The sequence below is a fragment of the Aegilops tauschii genome, chromosome 4, assembly GCF_002575655.3.
Source record: "Aegilops tauschii subsp. strangulata cultivar AL8/78 chromosome 4, Aet v6.0, whole genome shotgun sequence".
NCBI lineage: Eukaryota > Viridiplantae > Streptophyta > Magnoliopsida > Poales > Poaceae > Aegilops > Aegilops tauschii.
Genome location: NC_053038.3, coordinates 77,337,843 through 77,359,328, shown reverse-complemented (window position 1 = coordinate 77,359,328; position 21,486 = coordinate 77,337,843). Strand labels below are relative to the sequence as shown.

The window sequence follows — 21,486 nt, the reverse complement described above, 5'->3', positions numbered from 1 at the left end:
GTCGTCCCAACGGATTTAGATGGTGCCCTATTTAACGTGAATGCAGCTGTCTCTAATGCATAACCCCAAAATAATAGTGGTAAATCAGTAAGAGACATCATAGATCGCACCATATCTAATAAAGTGCGGTTACGACGTTCGGACACACCATTACGCTGTGGTGTTCTGCGTGGCGTGAGTTGCAAAACTATTCCGCATTGTTTCAAATGAAGACCAAACTCGTAACTCAAATATTCGTCTCCGTGATCAGATCGTAGAAACTCTATTATCTTGTTACGATGATTTTCTACTTCACTCTGAAATTTCTTTGAATTTTTTAAATATTTCAGACTTATGTTTCATCAAGTAGATCTACCCATATCTGCTCAAATCATCTGTGAAGGTCAGAAAATAACGATACCGGCCGCAAGCCTCAACACTCATCGGACCGCATACATCAGTATGTATTATTTCCATTAAGTCAGTTGCTCGCTCCATTGTTCCGAAGAACAGAGTCTTAGTCATCTTGCCCATGAGGCATGGTTCGCAAGCATCAGGTGATTCATAATCAAGTGATTCCAAAAGCCCATCAGCATGGAGTTTCTTCATGTGCTTTACACCAATATGACCTAAACGGCAGTGCCACAAATAAGTTGCACTATCATTATTAACTTTGCATCTTTTGGCTTCAATATTATGAATATGTGTATCACTACGATCGAGATTCAATAAACCAATTATATTGAGTGTATGACCATAGAAGGTTTTATTCATGTAAATAGAACAACAATTATTCTTTGTCTTAAATGAATAACCGTATTGCAATAAACATGATCCAATCATATTCATGCTCAATGCAAACACCAAATAACATTTATTTTAGGTTCAACACTAATCCCGAAGGTAAAGGGAGTGTGCGATGGTGATCTTATCAACCTTGGAATCACTTCCAACACACATCATCACCACACCCTTAACTAGTTTCTATTTATTTTGCAACTCCCGTTTCAAGTTACTACTCTTAGCAACTGAACCAGTATCAAATACCTAGGGGTTGCTATAAACACTAGTAAAGTACACATCAATAACATGTATATCAAATATACTTTTGTTCACTTTACCATCCTTCTTATCCGCTAATTATTTGGGGTAGTTCCGCTTCCAGTGATTAATCCCTTGCAGTAGAAGCACTCAGTTTCAGGCTTAAGTCTAGCTTTGGGTTTCTTCACGGGAGCAACAACTTGCTTGCCGTTCTTCTTGAAGTTCCCTTTCTATCCCTTTGCCCCTATTTGAAACTAGTGGTTTTGTTAACCATCAACACTTGATGCTATTTCTTGATTTCTACCTTTGCCGATTTCAGCATCGCGAATGGCTCGGGAATTACTTTCGTCATCCCTTGCATATTATAGTTCATCACGAAGTTCTAGTAACTTGGTGATAGTGACTAGAGAACTTAGCCAATTACTATCTTATCTGGAAGATTAACTCCCACTTGATTTAAGTAGTTGTAGTACCTAGACAATCTGAGCACATGCTCACTGGTTGAGCTATTCTCCTCTATCTTGTAGACAAAGTACTGTCAGAGGTCTCATACCTCTTGACACGGGAATGAGTATGAAATACCAATTTCAACTCTTGGAACATCTCATATGCTCCATGGCGTTCAAAATGTTTTTGGAGTCCCGGTTCTAAGTCGTAAAGCATGGTGCACTAAACTATCAAGTAGTCATCATACCGAGCTTTGTCAAATGTTCATAATGTATGCATCTGCTCCTGCAATAGGTCTGTCACCTAGCGGTGCATCAAGGACATAATTCTTCTGTGCAACAATGAGTACAATCCTCAAATTATAGACCAAGTCCGCATCATCGCTACTATCATTTTTCAACTTATTTTTCTCTAGGAACATATCAAAATAAACGGGGATCTACATCGCGAGCTATTGATCTACAACATAGATATACAAATAGTATCAGGACTAAGTTCATGATAAATTTAAGTTCAATTAATCATATTGTTGGGGAACGTAGTAATTTCAAAATTTTCCTACGCACACGCAAGATCATGGTGATGTATAGCAACGAGAGGGGAGAGTGTGTCCACGTAACCTCGGAGACCGAAAGCGGAAGCGTTAGAACAACGCGGTTGATGTAGTCGTACGTCTTCATGATCCGACCGATCCAAGTACCGAACGCACGGCACCTCCGAGTTCAGCACACGTCCCACGAACTCCGATCAGCACGACGGCGTGATGACGGTGATGATGATGCTACCGACGCAGGGCTTCGCCTAAGCACCGCTATGATATGACCGAGGTGGATTAAGGTGGAGGGGGGCACCGCACACGGCTAAAAGATCAATGATCAATTGTTGTGTCTATGAGGTGCCCCCAGGCCACGTATATAAAGGATGGAGGGAGGAGGAGGCGCCCCTTCTCCTTCTCCCTTCCCTTTTTCCTATTCCATGTGGGAGGTGGAATCCTACTAGGACTCCCTACTCCTAGTAGGATTCCACCTCCCACATGGAATAGGAAAAAGGGAAGGGAGAAGGAGAAGGAAGGAAGGGGCGCCCCCCCCTCCCTAGTCCAATTCGGACCAGTCCATGGGGAGGGATGCGGCCACCCTTTGCGGCCTTTCTCTCCTTTTCCCGTATGGCCCATTAAGGCCCAATACGAATTCCCGTAACTCTCCGGTACTCCAAAAATACCCGAATCATTCGGAACCTTTCTGATGTCCGAATATAGTCGTCCAATATATCGATCTTTACGTCTCAACCATTTCGAGACTCCTCGTCATGTCCCCGATCTCATCCGGGACTCCGAACTATCTTCGGTACAACAAAACACATAAACTCATAATACAAATCATCACCGAACGTTAAGCGTGCGGATCCTACGGGTTCGAGAACTATGTAGACATGACCGAGACACGTCTACGATCAATAACCAATAGCGGAACCTGGATGCTCATATTGGCTCCTACATATTCTACGAAGATCTTTATCGGTCAAACCGCATAACAATATACGTTGTTCCCTTTGTCATCGGTATGTTACTTGCTCGAGATTCGATCGTCGGTATCTCAATACCTAGTTCAATCTCGTTACCGGCAAGTCTCTTTACTCGTTCCGTAATACATCATCCCGCAACTAACTCATTAGTTACAATGCTTGCAAGGCTTATAGTGATGTGAATTACCGAGAGGGCCTAGAGATACCTCTCCGATAATCGGAGTGACAAATCCTAATCTTGATCTATGCCCACTCAACAAGTACCATTGGAGACACCTTTAGAGCACCTTTATAATCACCCAGTTACGTTGTGACGTTTGGTAGCACACAAAGTGTTCCTCCGGTATTCGGGAGTTGCATAATCTCATAGTCATAGGAACATGTATAAGTCATGAAGAAAGCAATAGCAATATACTAAACGATCAAATGCTAAGCTAACGGAATGGGTCAAGTCAATCACATCATTCTCTAATGATGTGATCCCATTAATCAAATGACAACTCATGTCTATGGCTAGGAAAATTAACAATTTTTGATTCAACAAGCTAGTCAAGTAGAGGCATACTAGTGACACTCTGTTTGTCTATGTATTCACACATGTACTAAGTTTCCGGTTAATACAATTCTGGCATGAATAATAAACATTTATCATGAAATAAGGAAATAAATAATAACTTTATTATTGCCTCTAGGGCATATTTCCTTCACATATTACTTAAGAACTCCCACTTAGATAGACATCCCTCGAGTCATCTAAATGATCACGCGATCCAAATCAACTAAACCATGTCCAATCATCACGTGAGATGGAGTAGTTTTCAATGGTGAACATCACTATGTTGATCATATCTACTATATGATTCACGCTCGACCTTTTGGTCTCAGTGTTCTGATGCCATATCTGCATATGCTAGGCTTGTCAAGTTTAACCCGAGTATTCTGCGTGTGCAAAACTGGTTTGCACCCGTTGTATGTGAACGTAGAGCTTATCACACTCGATAATCATGTGATGTCTCGGCACGACAAACTTTCGCAACGGTGCATACTCAGGGAGAGCACTTGTACCTTGAAATTTAGTGAGAGATCATCTTATAATGCTACCGCCGAACTAAGCAAAATAAGATGCATAATGGATAAACATCACATGCAATTAAAATATGTGACATGATATGGCCATCATCATCTTGTGCCTTTGATCTCCATCTCCAAAGTACTGTCATGATCTCCATCGTCACCGGCATGACACCATGATCTCCATCATCTTGATCTCTATCAACGTGTAGTCACATGTTCGTCTCGCGAACTATTGCTATTGCATGGTGATAAAGTAAAGAAATTACTTGGCGCTTGCATCTTATGCAATAAAGAGACAACCATAAAGCTCCTGCCAGTTGTCGATAACTTCACAAAACATGATCATCTCATATAACAATTTATATCTCATCACGTCTTGACCATATCACAGCATGCCCTGCAAAAACAAGTTAGACGTCCTCTACTTTGTTGTTGCAAGTTTTACGTGGCTGCTACGGGCTTCTAGCAAAAACCGTTCTTACCTATGCATCAAAACCACAACGATTTTTTGTCAAGTGTGTTGTTTTAACCTTCAACAAGGACCGGGCGTAGTCACACTCGATTCAACTAAAGCTGGAGAAACAGACACCCACTAGCCACCTGTGTGCGAAGCACGGCGGTAGAACCAGTCTCATGAACGTGGTCATGTAATGTCGGTCTGGGCCTCTTCATCCAACAATACCGCCAAATCAAAGTATGACATGCTGGTAAGCAGTATGACTATTATCGCCCACAACTCTTTTTGTTCTACTCGTGCATATAACATCCACGCATAGACCTGGCTCGGATGCCACTGTTGGGGAATGTAGTATTGCAAAAATTTGCCTACAATCACGCAAGATCTATCTAGGAGAAGCATAGCAACGAGCGGGGAGAGTGTGTCCACGTACCCTCGTAGACCGAAAGCGGAAGCGTTAAGAAACGCGGTTGATGTAGTCGAACGTCTTCGCGATCCAACCGATCAAGTACCAAACTCACGGCACCTCTGCGATCTGCACACGTTCAGCTCGGTGACGTCCCATGAACTCTAGATCCAGTTGAGGCCGAGGGAGAGTTTCGTCAGCACGACGGCGTGGTGATGGTGATGATGAGGTGACCGACGCAGGGCTTCGCCTAAGCACTACGACGATATGACCGAGGTGTGTAACTGTGGAGGGGGGCACTGCACACGGCTAAGACAAATCTTGAGTGCCTTTGGGGTGCTCCCCTCCCCCGTATATAAAAGAGGGAGGGGGAGGCGGCCGGCCTAGGGGGCGCACCAAGCAACTCCTATAGGATTCCCTTTCCTATTCGGAGTAGGAGAGAAGGAAAGAGAGGGAGAAGGAGAGGGAAAGGGGGGCCGCGCCCCCACCCCTTGTCCAATTCGGTTTGGGTAGGGGGGAGGCACACGCCACCTCTTGGCCCTTCTCCCCTTTCTCCACTAAAGCCCAATAAGGCCCATTACTTCTCCCGGCGAATTCTCGTAACTCCCCGGTACTCCAAAAAATACCCGAATCACTTGGAACCTTTCCGATGTCCGAATATAGCCTTCCAATATATGAATCTTTACCTCTCGACCATTTCGAGACTCCTCGTCACGTCCGTGATCTCATCCGGGACTCCGAACAACCTTCGGTCATCAAATCACATAAACTCATAATACAAATTGTCATCGAACGTTAAGCGTGTGGACCCTACGGGTTCGAGAACTATGTAGACATGACCGAGACTCATCTCCGGTCAATAACCAATAGCGGAACCTAGATGCCCATATTGGCTCCTACATATTCTACGAAGATCTTTATCGATCAAACCGCATAACAACATACGTTGTTCCCTTTGTCACCTGTATATTACTTGCCCGAGATTCGATCGTTGGTATCATCATACCTAGTTCAATCTCGTTATCGACAAGTCTCTTTACTCGTTCCGTAATGCATCATCCCACAACTAACTCATTAGTCACATTGCTTGCAAGGCTTATAGTGATGTGCATTACCGAGAGGGCCCAGAGATACCTCTCCGATACACGGAGTGACAAATCCTAATCCCGATCTATGCCAACCCAACAAACACCTTCGGAGACACCTGTAGAGCATCTTTATAATTACCCAGTTACGTTGTGACGTTTGATAGCACACAAGGTGTTCCTTCGGTATTCGGGAGTTGCATAATCTCATGGTCAGAGGAACATGTATAAGTCATGAAGAAAGCAATAGCAATAAAACTCAACGATCATAATGCTAAGCTAACGGATGGGTCTTGTCCATCACATCATTCTCTAATGATGTGATCCCGTTCATCAAATGACAACACATGTCTATGGCTAGTAAACTTAACCGTCTTTGATTAACGAGCTAGTCAAGTAGAGGCATACTAGGGACACTCTGTTTGTCTATGTATTCACACATGTACTAAGTTTCCGGTTAATACAATTCTAGCATGAATAATAAACATTTATCATGATATAAGGAAATAAAATAATAACTTTATTATTGCCTTTAGGGCATATTTCCTTCAGTCCAGTGGTGCGGCGGTGGGTTTCCTGGCGGCGGCGGCCCTCTGCTCGGCGGTGCGGCGGCGTGCGGGTGTCCACGCGCTGCGTGGCGGTTGCGAGGTCAAGGCCCTCTGGTCGCGGCATGCGGATCGGCTCCCAACCAGATCTGGTCGGCTCTGCGGCCGGGGGGCGACGAGCGGCGCATGGGGTGGTTGGTGGCCCGACTGGGTCACTGATGGGTGGCGGCCTTGGACGGAGTGCGCCAGTCGGCTAGCGCCATGTGTGGCCGGGCGCGGTGGCTAGGCTCCCGTTGATCTGCTGTTGTCTGGGTAGGGCCTGGCGTGGTGGAGCTACCTGGGCTCCTCCGGGTGGCTACGGGGCGGCCCGCTGCTCTCTTGCGGCAGGGATCTATGTCACCGGCGGACGACATTGAGGCGACACAGATCTGTTTTGCGGTGGTGGATGGCGTCCGGTGGAGTGCGAGTGCAGCTGCAGGGGGCCGACCTAGTCCACGCTGGTATGCCTTCGCGTTAGTGGCCTCCTTCCTTGCTGCTCCATTGCAGCGTTGGTCCGAGTAGGCGCCCTTGTTGATGCTATGTTGTAGGTTAGATCGACGCCGATGGTTAGGGTGCGGTGGCGTGCGAGTTTGACACGGCCAAGGTCAGGGACCAGTGCTGGGGCTTGCTCGGCGGTGGCCGTCGGTACTCACTAGGTCGTGTTCACCACGGTCCATGGGGACTGAGTGGGGACACAGGCATGGACTCCTCCTACCGTGGAGGCAACCACACAGGCCAGGTGGCTGATGCCGGGCTAGGAGCGGAAGGAGGCCCCTTCCACTCCACCCAGTGTGGTTGTGCGCTGTGATGTCGACAGTTGGCGATGACTCGGGACATGGATGCCCGGGAGGCGGCTCTGGACGGCGGTCCATATGGTGGCTTTTCGGCAGGCTCCATGGCGGCAGTGGTGGTTATGCTTCTTGGTCGTCCGGGCGGCGAGGGGTGTAGCGATGGATGGTTCGGGCTCGCATATCGGTGGTAGTGGCAGTGCCCAGATCCGGATTTGGTGGGCGGTTATTGCCACGACTGGTCTAGGTGCCTCTTGGGGCACGAGTGAGCTGCCGAGCGAAAGCTCCGTGCTTTGGCGCCGGCTACGCCGGCATCTGCGGGTGTTGTTATCTTCTTGAAGACGTCGTCGTGGTTCTCCTCTCCGTGGAGAGTCTCCGGGTGAAAACCCTTGTCCTTTTGGGCTCGGCGGCTGCTTTACTTTCGTTCCCCTCCTAAGGGCGTTGTCGTGGTAGCTAGGTGTCATAGATCGTGTCATGGTGTTGTAATCTGGTCGTCCTGTGTTTAGTTGTTCGATAACGTAGTCGTTGCGGTTACGTTGGCCACTTATTTTGGGATCTGCTGTGTTAGAGGGCTATCCCACCATATTGTATCATTTAGCCATGTAACTTGGTGTTGTTGCTTTATATATAAAACGGGGCGAGAGCCTGTTTCGAGAAAACTGACCAAAATACCACTGTACCCACTTGTCAGTGTTCTCTCTACAATTCACTATAACATGCAGGTCATAGTTTTCCACATATGGAGAATGAAATAAGAAGCAAAAATAGCTTCGCCCACGGGTGACTGATTCCCGCGTGTCATTTTTTTTCATCTAATTTAATTCTCTGTGTGCTAACAACTAGGACCCACATGTTATAGGGCAGTGCCGGCAAGTGGGGTCCAGGGGTATTTTGGTCACTTCATCGCGGTCAATGACCTTTGACCAAACAGTGACAATGTCACGTGGCATTTTTTAGGACACACCAAACGGAAGGATGATATTTTTGAGTGGTTGAAACTTTTAGTGATAAAATTGAGTAGTGTGATACAACTAGCGGCAACAACGATAAAACATCTAAAAATGTGTAGCACACACTAGTGTGATAAAGGCGTGTAAGACAAAATACATTTGAAACTGCTAAAAACATATTGAGAATAGTAGGAGAAATTGCAATGCACTCTAGAAATCAACTGACACATTAGTAAGGCTTGGCTCGCTAAACTTAGCACAAAACACCGTTTGGCTCTATTCGTTTAAATCTCGTTAAGCTCGTGAGCACCTCTAGCGCTCGCTAACAGATTGCGATATGTTAGAGCCTACTGGATGTGAGTATGGGTGTAAATTTTATGAAGGAAGATGGTGACTACATAAGAAGTGCGCTAGTTTGCTGCCTCCTATTGGTTGGGATGTGTCAGTTAGATTGACTAGATAAGTTGAGGTATCATGAAAATACTATCAAGCAAGAGCATTTTCAATAGATGATGTAAAATAGGTGGGACCATTTTTTACACCACGAAGGGAAAACACTGCTTCAATAGATGATGTAGATGTAAATATTTTTACTCGGGGATAGAGTGTAATGTCAAATAGGCCACCAAGTATGATCTCGAGCAAATTTTACATCACCAGAGGTCCACGTGGCTGGAGCAAAATTCACATCACCAAAAAAAAGTGCTCCAACAGATGATGTAAAATAGGGCACCCACTAGAAGTCAATAGTGTTGTATTTTGCAACATCTATTTTACATCATCTACTTAATTCAGAGGTTTTTTATGATGTAAAAACACCTTTTAGTTATGCAAATTTTTCTCGAATCACAATTTGGTGCCCTATTCCATATCGACTATTGGAGATGCTCTAAGAGCATTTACAGCCGGGCTTGGCAAATCCAGCCCCTAAAACGCCCGTGAACGCGTCCGCGGGCACTGACCGGGCACCTCTCAAATGTTACGCCGCACATCCACATACCGTAAATTCTGATTCCCAAATCCACGCAATCCATGTACGTCGATCATCCGATACAAACTGTCTGAATGCCAAAATTCGAAACAAAGCAAAGTAAATCATAGTTCAACAAACCAGACATGGCAAAATGAAATCAATGTCCGAGCGTGACGGATGGCCTCGAATCACTGGTTGGGCGCCTGCTTCGAGCTGAATGTGTCGTGCTGCAGGCGGAATGCGTCCTGCTCTGCGTGCATCCGGGCAGCCTCCTTTGCCTGCATCCGGCAGCCTGCTCCGCCTGCATTTGGGCTGCTTCCTCCGCCTGCATCCAGGCCGCAGCCGCCCTCACCGCCTCGTACTTCCTACGTCGTTGATCTACATCTTCTTGTCCACAAGCCACTTCTTCTCATGCTCGTCCAAGAGGGCCTTGTCCGCCAACATAGTCCTCGCATCTTCTACGTCCCGTGCGAGTCGCAACCTCTCCTTCTCAAGCTCTATGTCGCCAAATGTCTTGGCCTTCTCGAGCTCCCATTTGATCGCCGCTTGTTGCTTCTCCAACTCGAGCTCCTATTTAAAATGCACCGACTCTTGTTCGGTCATTCCGTCGAACATGTCGAGGGCAGCCCGGACACTGCCAGAGCCCGTGCTCATCCGTGACCGGACGAGCCGCGGCGAGTCACACACGTCGACCACCGACATCTGCATTGGCACAAAGCTCTCCAGAATGGCCCAGCCGGCGGTCGAATCATCCTCTGTCCCAAGGGAGTCGGACGACGTAATCCGCGTAGGCGCTTGGAGGGAAGGGGTGCAGGGATGAGACAATTGCTCCACCACGTCTGAACCTCCCTGTGACGCCGCCGTCGCCTCCCTCTCCCGCTGCTAGCGTCGCCGCAACTTGCGGGTGACGTTCTCCGCCTTGCAAGTCGCAGCCGACAAATTGACGCCACCGACGGACGAGGCGGACTGCGTCTCCGCTGCGGCGGTGTGGGTCGGGCTAGACGACATCTCCGGCGGTGGATCGGGACCGGAAGCGAGGATTGAGAGTAAGGGTGGAGGACGGCGAGGGTCCGGGTGTGGGAAAGGTTGGTGGGCAGCGGGAGAAGGGGGAAAGGTTTGGTGGATTTGATGCAATAGGGTGGGGTCGGGCTGTCAGGCCCGACGTGGCGGGCATGCCCTCCCCATATTTGGGCTGGATATGGGGGGTGCCAGTCAGCCCGGGCGTTTGAGGCCCATTTAAGGAGCCCGTCTGGGTAAAAAATATATGATCGGACAGTGACCGGGCGGCCTACCCGGACGTACAAGGCGGGTTTGAGGCGTCTCGGCTGTAGACATTCTAAAATACGATATGGGTTATGGTGGCACGACAACTCACATCATCCCGCATGCAAATTCCTTGTCTCCGTTACAAAGGGGTATCAACGGGATTTTAAGTACTCCCTCCGTCCGAAAATACTTACTGGAGAAATGGATGTATCTAGACATATTTTAGTTCTAAATACATCCACTTTTATCTTTTTTAACAAGTATTTTCGGATGGAGGGAGTATGTTTTTGAATAGACACCTCTGAGCATTCAGATCAGTGAAAAATACTATCCTAAAAAGAAGGATCGAACCCACATGAGTGTATTCGTGGTATCTGTTTTCAGGCATACGCGTTCTTGTTCCCAAGCTTGTTTATCATGACCTCTCGATCGGTCGGCCAGTGCGTGGAGTCACCACTCAAGGAAGGAATCGATGCTTCTTATCTCTGCCCCATAGGCTACTTTTGCCTTTATAGGGAGGGAGCTAAAGAACATTCTTCACGATCGAAATGATCACAGGTCACTAGGAGATGGCGATCCCTTTTTTTCTCGCCTCCATGGAAAGAACAAGTTGATCCAGCACTTTCACTGTGAGGATCACGGGATTTTGGATGCCACCGAGTCCACTGAACGTCCATAGGAAAAGGAATGGCGGCCAGTTTGCTAGCTGAGGTAGTGAGGTTGTAGGTGGTGTCCTTCGTTTGTTTCTCTCTGTGGAATACTCGTCACGGTAGTCACAGAGCAAATTTGTTGGAGCCTAAATATTAGTGACGCCAAACTATTTCTATCTCTCTAAATACTCCCCCCCCCCCCCCCCCCCCCCCTCCTAAATATAAGTCATTTTTATAGATTTTAATATGGACTACATACGAAGCAAAATAAGTGAATCTACACTCTAAAACATGTCTATATACATTCGTATGTAGTCTATATTGAAATCTCTAAAACAGCTTATATTTAGGAACAGTGGGAGTATAAGGCGTTTTGACAGTTGAAACCAAACTGTCAAAATGTCTTATATTTAGAGAAACCGAGGTAATGCGAGTTATCAGAAATTAGGAAAAATTATATAAATGTAGACAAAGGGTGGATACTTGTCCATGTAAATTTCGGCCAAAAAGAACATGACCATCCACAAGCCATGCAAAAAATCATAAAATGAGCTACTGTACTTATATGCTAAAGTACAGTGTGCAACTTAATTTCTGACAAGCCAAGAGATACTTTTGTCTCTCGTGAGATTTGTTTTTCTTGTTAATTTCCACCATTGTCATCAATCATCAACCAAAGTTTCAAAGGTGGCCAAAGTGGTTTGACCGTCGTTCTGGATGACCCCAATTCAGTCAATTCAGTAAAGATACAAAATTCAATAGAAGGAGAAACGTGATCACTACGATGTTTTTTCTTTTCTTTTCTTTTCTTTTTCTCTACCGGGTTGTTGGCTGTTAGCTTGTTGTTCAAATGAGGAATAGAAAATCCGTACATATTACTTTTTGGAACTTTAAGGGTAAAGGGCAACGTAATCATTCTCGCTTTTCAATTTTGAAAACCAAAATGCAATAATACCTTCCAATGAGATTTTCATTATTTTTTAAGGGAGTTGATTATTAATTTGATCAACCAAAAGAGAAAGGCTCTGCGCTCGTGGTAGTTGAAGAAATCAGTATGGAATTGAATGGTCCTTTTTATTTCTCTGTCGAAGCTTCCATCGGAGAGCGGAGACCTATACCATTAGCAGCCGTTGCTGCTACTACTGTACTACCGAAAAAGGCTTTCGCCCCGCTTTATAGATAAAGTAAACCGCCCGAAACAAACATCCAACAGAGTTCACACACACGCACATAAAGTCACAGCCGCACAAAACGCACGGTACCAAAGGGGTTAATGCTGAGGGCACAGCTCAACAAGCCCTAAGAACAAAGGACACAGGCAAAGACCGGCACGGGCGAGACCAGCCTAATCAGGTTCCGGCAGAGGAGGCGGAAGCGGGGGCGCCATGCAGAAGGCCATCGATCGAAGGTCGGTGAGGAGGGTGTCGATGGTGCTCCGGTCATCGGGGCAGCTAAGCGGCCGCCAAAGCTGCTAATAGCCACACATTTTGAAGATCGCGTCAGTCGCACGTCGCAGAGGCACTTTCTGAATAACGAGCTTGTTGCGAATATTCCAAAGCGTCCATGCAAGTATCCCAATGCACAACCATCTAATATGGCGGTAGCGTGGGGAGGAGGCATGGATCTCCGCGAGTAGGTCAGGGAAGTTGGAATTGCACCACTGTCCGCCGACCGTTTCACGGAAGCACGACCACAGGAACTGGGCAGTGGAGCAGTTGAAAAAAATGTGGTTCGAATCCTCCACCGTGGCACACAGGGGACACATCCCGTCCCCAGGGCCATTGCGCTTGCGGACTTCCACCCCAGAGGGGAGACGTCCTCGGATCCACTGCCAGAGGAATATCCGGATCTTGAGGGGGAGACGAATGTCCCAGATCAGGCAAAAGGGCTCAGGGGCCAGCGAAGGGGCGATGGCAGCATACAGAGACTTCGTGGAGAAGCATCCCGAGGGCTCCAGACGCCACGCCATGGAGTCGGTGGCGCCCTCTACCTGCATTGGCAAAAGAGCGATGTCCTGTAGAAGGGCGTCCCACGCGTCAACCTCCTGGGGGCCAAAGGAGCGCCGAAAGGCGAGGCGCCCTAAGTCAATAAGGGCCGCTTCGACGGAAATGCGAGGGTCTGCCGCAATGGCAAATAAGCCCGGGAAGCGGGCGGCCAGAGGGGAATCCCCAAGCCGGCGGTCGAACCAAAACAGGGTCGAGGACTCGGAACCCACCGAGATGGAGGTGCCAATCCGTAGCACGGGGAGGAGCTGAATCACTGTCTGCCAGAACTGGGATCCCCCAGTGCGCTGGCAGAAAGCAAGAGGTTGTCCTCGGAGGTACTTATTCTGAATGATGGTAAGCCAAAGGCCGCCCTCCCCGTTGGCAATACGCCATAGCCATCGGGTCAGGAGAGCAATGTTCATGCGACGGGAGGACAAGATCCCCAGACCTCCCTGGTCCTTGGGTTTGCAAATGTCCGGCCAGCTCACCATATGGTATTTTTGCTTGTCGCCCTCGCCAGCCCAGTAAAATCTGGACTGATATTTGGCCACCTCCTGGTGGAGCGTTTCATGGAGTCTATAGAAGCTCATGAGGAACCAGAGGAGGCTAGCCATCGAGGAGTTGATGAGGATTACCCGCGCCGCCTTCGAAAGCCACCGACCCTTCCAGGGTTCGACTCGGTGTTGCATCCGGGTCACGGAAGGGCGGAGGTCTGCTACGGTGAGGCGAGAGTCACTAATGGGGATCCCCAGATAGGTCGTGGGGAAAGAACCCAGTCGGCAATTAAGCCGGTCCGCAATGCCCTGGGCCTCCAGCGGTGGGTATCCTAGTACCAGCACTTCGCTCTTATCAAAGTTGATGGTCAGACCGGACATCCGTTGGAAGCAGAGAAGGAGGAACTTCAGGTTGGCAATATCGGACTCGGAGCCCTCAACCATTATTATGGTTTCGTCGGCATATTGTAGGAGGGAGACCCCCCCCCCTCCTACAAGGTGTGGGACCACGCCGTGAATGTGGCCGGCCGATTTGGCTTTGTCAAGAATGGCCGCGAGGGCATCGGCCACCATGTTAAACAGGAACGGCGAGAAAGGGTCGCCCTGGCGGACCCCACAAAGTGTGGGGAAGAAGGGGCCAATCTCACCGTTAATGTTAATAGCGGTCCGACCGCAGGAGACAAGCTGCATAACTCTGGTCACCCAACGGTCATCAAAGCCCTTACGGAATAAAACTTCCCGAAGGAAGGGCCAGTGCACAGTGTCATAGGCTTTATGGAAATCAAGCTTCAGGAATACCGCCCGTTGGTGCTTGGAGTGGACTTCGTGAAGGACCTCGTGGAAGACCAACACCCCATCCAGGATAAAACGGCCCTGAATGAAAGCCGACTGATTGGGGTGGGTGATCGCGTCGGCGAGCCGGGTCACCCTATTGGCGTACCCTTTGGCCAGGATCCGAAAGATCACATTGATCACAGTGATGGGTCGGAATTGGCGGATGTCCGTCGCACCCGGAACTTTGGGGATAAGAGTGACTACCCCGTAGTTCAGGCGCCCAAGATCCATGGTCCCTAAGAAAAACTCGTCAAAGAGAGCCATGATCTCAGGTTTGATGGTCTGCCAGAAAGCTTTAAAAAAGGAGACTGGCAGTCCATCTGGCCCCGGTGCCGAGGAGGCGTTCATACCCTTAATCGCCGCGAGGACTTCCTCCTCGGAGAACGGGGCAACTAAGGCGGCATTGTCCGCAACCGACACAAGCTGGGCACCTGACCAAATGTCAGGTGCCAGAGCGATCCCACCCCGAGGGGTGGGGGAGAATAGGGCTTTATAGAAGCCATCTACATGTGTCCGGATGTCCGAGGGGCGGAGGAGCTGGGAATCACCATCCCACAAACAGTGGATGGAGTTCCGACGTCGCCGCCCATTCGCGATCGCCTGGAAATATGCCGTATTAGCGTCGCCCCGCAGCACCCAACGGTGGGTACCGCGGAGCCTCCAGTAAGCTTCTTCATCCGTGTAGATGGTAGCGAGCTGATCCTCGAGATCATATCGCACCATCCACTCGTCCGGGGAGATCCCGGAGGTGTCTGCGTGGTAATCCAAGGCCTGGATGGCTGAAAGGAGGACTTTTTTCCGTTCGCGGAGGTCCCTACCAAGGTTAGCTCCCCACCCTTTCATGAATTGGCGGCTGATCTTGGCACAGAACTGCCAGGAGTCCACCACTGACATGGATCGGTGGGGAGAGGAGCGCGCAAGGTCCACTTGGTCGCGACCGCCTCCCTGAAGCCCGCTTGGTTGAGCCAGAAGAGCTCGAACCTGAAGTGAGGCGGCGTGGGAGGACGTTCATCGGCGGTGGAGAGAAGGAGAGGGACGTGGTCCGACCCAATCCGGGTAATCGCACGAAGCGAGGCCAAGGGGCATCTAAGTTCCCATTCCGGGGAGACTAGGACGCGGTCCAAGACGGACCGCGTCGGGTCGGCTTGGCGGTTAGTCCAGGTAAACCTGGCACCCGTCCGCTCAAGCTCGCGTAGGCCGAGATCCGCGATGCAGTCGTTGAACATCTGCATCCTGGGGAGGTTGATTCGGTCATTATTCTTATCATCAGGGGAGCGGATGAGGTTGAAGTCCCCTCCGACAACCACCGGGAAGGTGGAGGCGGAGACCTTCCGTTGGAGCTCATCAAGGAAGGTCGGGGAGCGGCGGTGGTCCGCCGGCCCATAGACAATGACAACCTCCCATTTGAAGTTGAGCGCCCTCTCGAAAAGCTCCATGCTAACGAAGAACTCGCCCCGGTCCATCCCGCCTACCTCAAAGGTGGCATCCTTCACACCTAAAAGGATGCCTCCCGAGTGCCCCGTGGTCCCACTAGAAGGGAGCCAATGCCAGGCGAATAGGTGGGGGCTCAGGCGCTCCAGCTCGGGAAGAGAAAATTCCGTGCGCAAGGTTTCCTGAATGGCGATGATGTCGATGTGTTCGTCACGCATGTACTCCACTAGCTGGTGGCGCCGGCCGTCATGACCGAAACCGCGGATGTTCCAAAAGAGGACCCGCATCTAAACCCCCATCGGGGGGCTGCTTGACCCCAGAACAGAGGAGGTGCTACTAGCCCTAAGCGCCGCAGTGCGGGATCGGGTGTGGCCACGGATTTCGGGTGCAGGGGGCTGGGGAGCCGGAGGGTGGAGGAGGCGGGCCCGGGTCTCAGCGAGTTTCCCATCAAGGATTTCCCGGGCCTGGATCGCTGCAATCTGCTCTAAGGGGGGTCCAACCTCCCCCCTGAAAACTATGGACGAGTCCGCGGCCACCCTGGCGAGGTGGCCCAGCGGAACAGCCTCAAGAGCAGAAAACGAGCAACGGGAAGAGCTGGGGGGGATGTCGATCGCACCTGGCTCGAGGTTCCGGGCCGCGGCCCGGATCTCAGCGCGCTCGGAGATGGACGGCGGAGGGCCTCCCGTAGGGCGGTCCGCGTCGAGACGGGCACTGCGACGGGAGGCAGTCACCGGAGTCGACGAGGCCCGAGCCCGGCGCGCGTACGGCGCAGTCCGGGCCGGGTGGGGGGCGACGGGGGTGGCCACGTCCGTAGCAACCCCCAGGGGCAGAGCGGTCGGAGGAGCAGTCGTCGCGGGCCGAGAGGTCGGAGAAGCAGTCGTCGCGGGCTCCTGGCTGGCGTCGGACCCTGGGAGAGCTGGAGAGGGTGGGTCCGGGGCCGGCGGGCCATCCTCCGGCAATGCCGAAACGACGGCCTCTGGGGAGGCGGCGGCAGGCAGCGCCGGTGCGCCCTCAGGGGAGCCGAGCAGAGGGAGCTCGCCGGAGGGAGGCATGGCCGAAGGTGGGTCCGCCAGGGCCAGGAGGGGTACTTCCAGGGTTGGAGGCGGGGGACCGGACGTCGGGGTGGAGCAGGGCGAGCGCGGTGAGGAAGGCGGAGCGACGAGAAGGCCGACGCTGGAGATGTCACTCATCTCCGTGGAGGAGGAGGGAACGGCCGTCGGCAACATCCCGGGAGCAGCCCCGACAGCACGGATCAGTCCATGTGAGCGGCCCGAGCCGGCGCCCGTTCCCCCACGGCCCGGAGTTGGGTCGCGCGAGGGGGAGCGGCTGTGGCCCGAACGCTCATCGTCGTCGTCCGGATCCTCGTGGCGGGAGGGGCGTGGCCGGCGGTAGTGGGAGTCGTCACGCCGGTCAGTGCCCCTACCCCCAAAGTGCCCATCATCAGAGAAGCGTGGGCGCCCAACGTGGTTGGGAGGCTCGGGGGAGATCTTGAGGTCGAATCCCTGGTCGTTGAAGAAGACGCGAACGGTGACACGGAGCTTGTCGGAGTCGAGGCATTTAACCTTGACCCGGACCTCCTCCTCTTTGCGGAGGGAGAGCTCGTCTACCACCACCACCTTGCCCAGGATCTTGGACATACTGCGAATGACCCGCTCGGACCGGGCGACATCAGGTAGCCCAGCGATGAGGATCCAAGCAGTATCCAGAACTGCGACCGCCTTGGGGTCGGCCTTAGGCTCAGAGATGTTGACCACAAGCTTGTTCAGGGCCAAGGTGATGTCGTCGCTGCGGGTGCAGAGGCCCAGGCTGATGGCGTCAGGAAAGACAACGGTGAAAGAGCTGGCAGAGGTCGGAGTCACCTGCCAGTCCCACACACGGCGGCACAGGTGGTTGAGCTCGGCCTCGATCATCTCCAAAGAAGCAACACCCACCCCCACGACGGTGACGATCGCCTGGAGCGATGGGGAGGGGGGTGGTAGATCGTCGACCTCGATGTGGAAGAACCCGAGGCCCTCGATGCCATGGCCATACATCATGAGCTCATCAGTCAACGGACGATCCGGGCACAAGGCCGCTGGGTGTCCGGTATCCTTGCAGAGGTAGCACATCGGAGGGTTGGTGCACTCCACTTGGTAGTGGCCCGCGATCCCGCAGTTGAAGCATGGGGGCTGGTCACGAGTAGCTACCACATCGGCCAATGCCGAGGTCGCGGGGGAGGGGGCCGGAGCAGCAGGGGGGCGAGCCGGACCCCGCTTCTTCTTCTTCTTTGCGCCCTCGCGCCCTCGCCCCCCATTGCCTCCAGAAGTGGGAGGGAAACTGGGCTGGTTGTGGGGGGGTTGGTAGCGGCGTGAGGGTGCATCGGCGGCAGCAGGAACAGGGTGGCGGGACGGGGACGGAGAACGGGCCCGGCGCCGCTCCGGGGATGGGGATCGCCGCCGGTCAGGTTGTCGCGCCTCCACCACGGGCGACCGGGGGCGGTCCCGGCGGTCAACGCGGGGCGGGGAGCGGCGGTCGTCTCTGGCCGGCGAGCGGCCTCTGTCACGACTGGGGGACAGCCGAGCTTCGCGGGGAGGGGAGCGGCGCGGGGCCCTGGAGTCGAGCTCGCGGCGCAGGTCCGCCTCCCGGCGAAGTCCCTCGGGTGACAAGCGTGGCGGGGCACGGCGGTCGTCCAGGCCGCGCTTGGGGCGGCCAGCGTTGTCCCCCCACTCGCGCGTCATCCCCGGCGAGGGGGCGGGGCCAAGGTCGGGGGAGGGAGGGAGGGCCGGCGCAGCAGGGGCGAGCCGAGGCGGCGGGGGAGGGGGCGAGTGAGGGAGAGACGAGGGGAGAGGGGAGCGAGTTGGCTGGATCGGGAACCCTAGCGGGGGCCAAACCGATCGCACCAGAGGAGGCCGGGGCAGCAGGCCTTGGGATGGGCCGGCACCCGCCGTGGGCCGTGTCGTTCCCAGGCCCATGACCAGCCCAGCCGCAGGCGCCGCGGGAGGCGGTCCAGCTCGGGAGGGGTGGCCCACGCCAGGGCGGCCCACCACGCAGGCACGGGGCGGGCAGACGGCTAGGGATTCCCCTACCGCCGCCGGCGTGGGGAGCGGCGCGGAGGCGGGGGCAGGTCGCCGGGGAGGGGGGCACGGGCGAACGGCGCGGTGGGCTGAGACAAAACGGAGCCGGGAGGAACCGAAGGTGGCGATGAACGGCCGGAACGGGGTGCGGCGGGCGGGCACGGACAAGTTGACGGCGATTGCCGGGGGCGGCGCGGCCACCTCGGCCGCGGCCACAGCACCCGAAGGCCGCCACGACGACCGGGCAGGGCCCAGGTCCGCGCGTCCCGCGACCCCCAGCCAGCCGCGCGCCGGCGGCGGCGGGATCGTCCCGTCCCCAAGGCCGTGCCTTGCCCCGAAGAAGGCCGAGCTGAGCTCGAGCCTCGACGGCGCTGCGCTCGCGCACGGGCAGCCGAACCCCCACCCCTGGGGGTAAGGCCGCCGGCGGCAGGGAGCTGCGGCGAGCGAGCAGGGGCGGGAGGGGGGACCCGATCCCGGCAGACCACAGGGCGGCCGGCAGCGACGTCCTCGTCCTCCGCAAGGTCAGCCCAAACCAGGGACGACGGGGCATCGGAGGGGGCGGGGGCGGAGGGGGAGGGGGCCGGGGACATGGGCGGAGAGGCCGGCGGCGCCGCCGCGGTGGGCGCGTCGGGGACATCGCCCCGGCAGTCGCCAGAGGCAGGCGCGGGTGCGGGTGACTCCATCCGTTTGGAGACCGTTTCCTACTACTGTACTCCTACTACTTGTTTAGAGAAAGATGATCATCACACACATGGCTGATCGTAGAAGCCAGATTAGAGCGGTTGATAAAACGCACACCTCTGATACTACTCAACGCACAAAGTTCACCAAAATTCTGTATTAATTGTCCATCTGATTCATCAACCAGTTAAGTTGCCGTGCACGACACTTGTTCATAGCATCTTGAAACGTGGTCCGGATCTGAGATATAGTATCAGCTTAAACTGTGAAGTTGTCACTATCAGTTTGATCTAGGATTGCACAAGGCGTTTTAAGCAATATGCATTGGATTATCATGAATGATCTCGTCAATCAACTTATGGTTTATCCAACTAGCTTTTTCTTATTTCCACTGATACTGTTCCACACTGATCTACAGGTTTCTTTTAAGTATAGTGTCTGAATTGTTAAGACTAGTGTTTCCTGTTGGAGGACTCACCAACTTAAAATATACTCCCTCCGTCTCGAAATACATGACAACGGACTCCGACATGTATTTCCGGACGGAGGATATTTGGAGTCTATTCTTCTTTTTTTGGCAAAAGGACCCAAATCTATTATAGAAATCAGCAGAAGTACAAAGTGTAGACAGGAAAGTTTGCAATACAATAGACGTTATATTGATGGGGTGCTGGTGCACGTATATATAATTACAAGGGAAGGCCTCTATCTCAACTATACAAGACTAGGAGGTGGGCCACAACTCCAATATACATGCAACACAAAATACAACTCAACACGCCCCGCAGTCGAAGCGTCGCCACAGACACAGAGACTGGACCGAAACTCCTCGAAGAAGGGAGTAGGCCATCCCTTAGTCATCACATCAGCAAACTGTTGCGACGTCGGCACGTGAAGAACCCGAACACGGCCAAGGACAACCTGCTCGCGCACGAAGTGAATATCGAGCTCAATATGCTTCGTACGGCGACGGTGCACCGGGTTGGCGGAAAGGTAGACCGCGCTGACGTTATCGCAGTAGACAAGAGTAGCCTTATGAACATCACAAAGCAACTCCTGGAGTAGCTGACGGAGCCAAGAGCACTCGGCCACGGCATTAGCCACGGCGCGATACTCTACCTCGGCGCTGGAGCGGGAAACCATGGGCTGCCGCTTTGAAGACCAGGAGATCAACGAAGGCCCAAGGTAGACGCAGTAGCCTGACGTGGAGCATCGAGTGTCGGGGCAGCCGGCCTAGTCGACATCTGATTAGGCCACGAGGTCGGTGGAGGCGGAGGCCGTCAGGGTGAGTCCCAAAGACATGGTGCCGCGTATGTAACAGAGAATACACTTCACGAAGGTCTAGTGAGAGTCACGCAGAGCGTGCATGTGGAGGCACACCTGCTGAACAGCGTACTGCAGGTCGGGTCGAGTCAGCGTCAAGTACTGTAAAGCACCAACAATGGAGCGATGAAACGCTCCATTGATGCGAGAGACCCCTCCAGAGCAGAGACCTTCGCCTTCGTGTTGACGGGGGTGGGCGCCGGCTTGTAGCTAAGCATACCGGCACGCTCCAGGAGCTCGTGGGCGTACTTCTGCTGATGAAGAAAGAAGCCATCAGTCCGGTGAATCACCTCGATGCCGAGAAAGTAGTACCGGGGCCCCAAGTCCTTGAGGGCAAACTCATCACGAAGACGAGCAGTCAGCCGCTGAAGGAGATCGGGGGTGGACGTCGTGAGGATGATGTGTCGACGTAGAGCAGCAGATATGCAGTGTCGGCTCCCTGATGATACACGAAGAGTGAAGCA

General features: G+C 52.7%; 1 protein-coding gene across 1 annotated transcript; it reads right to left on the bottom strand.

Moving 5' to 3' along the window:
- Window positions 1-15,373: 15,373 nt before the first annotated feature.
- Window positions 15,374-16,252, bottom strand: LOC141021669 (uncharacterized). The gene has a single exon (XM_073497521.1). The coding sequence runs from the start codon at window positions 16,250-16,252 to the stop codon at window positions 15,374-15,376; it is 879 nt and encodes a 292-aa protein (XP_073353622.1).
- Window positions 16,253-21,486: the final 5,234 nt, after the last annotated feature.

What these genes read in the sequence shown, in the direction of transcription:
- LOC141021669 (XM_073497521.1), bottom strand. Translation starts at nt 16,252, where the DNA reads ATGCGGGTCCTCTTTTGGAACATCCGCGGTTTCGGTCATGACGGCCGG.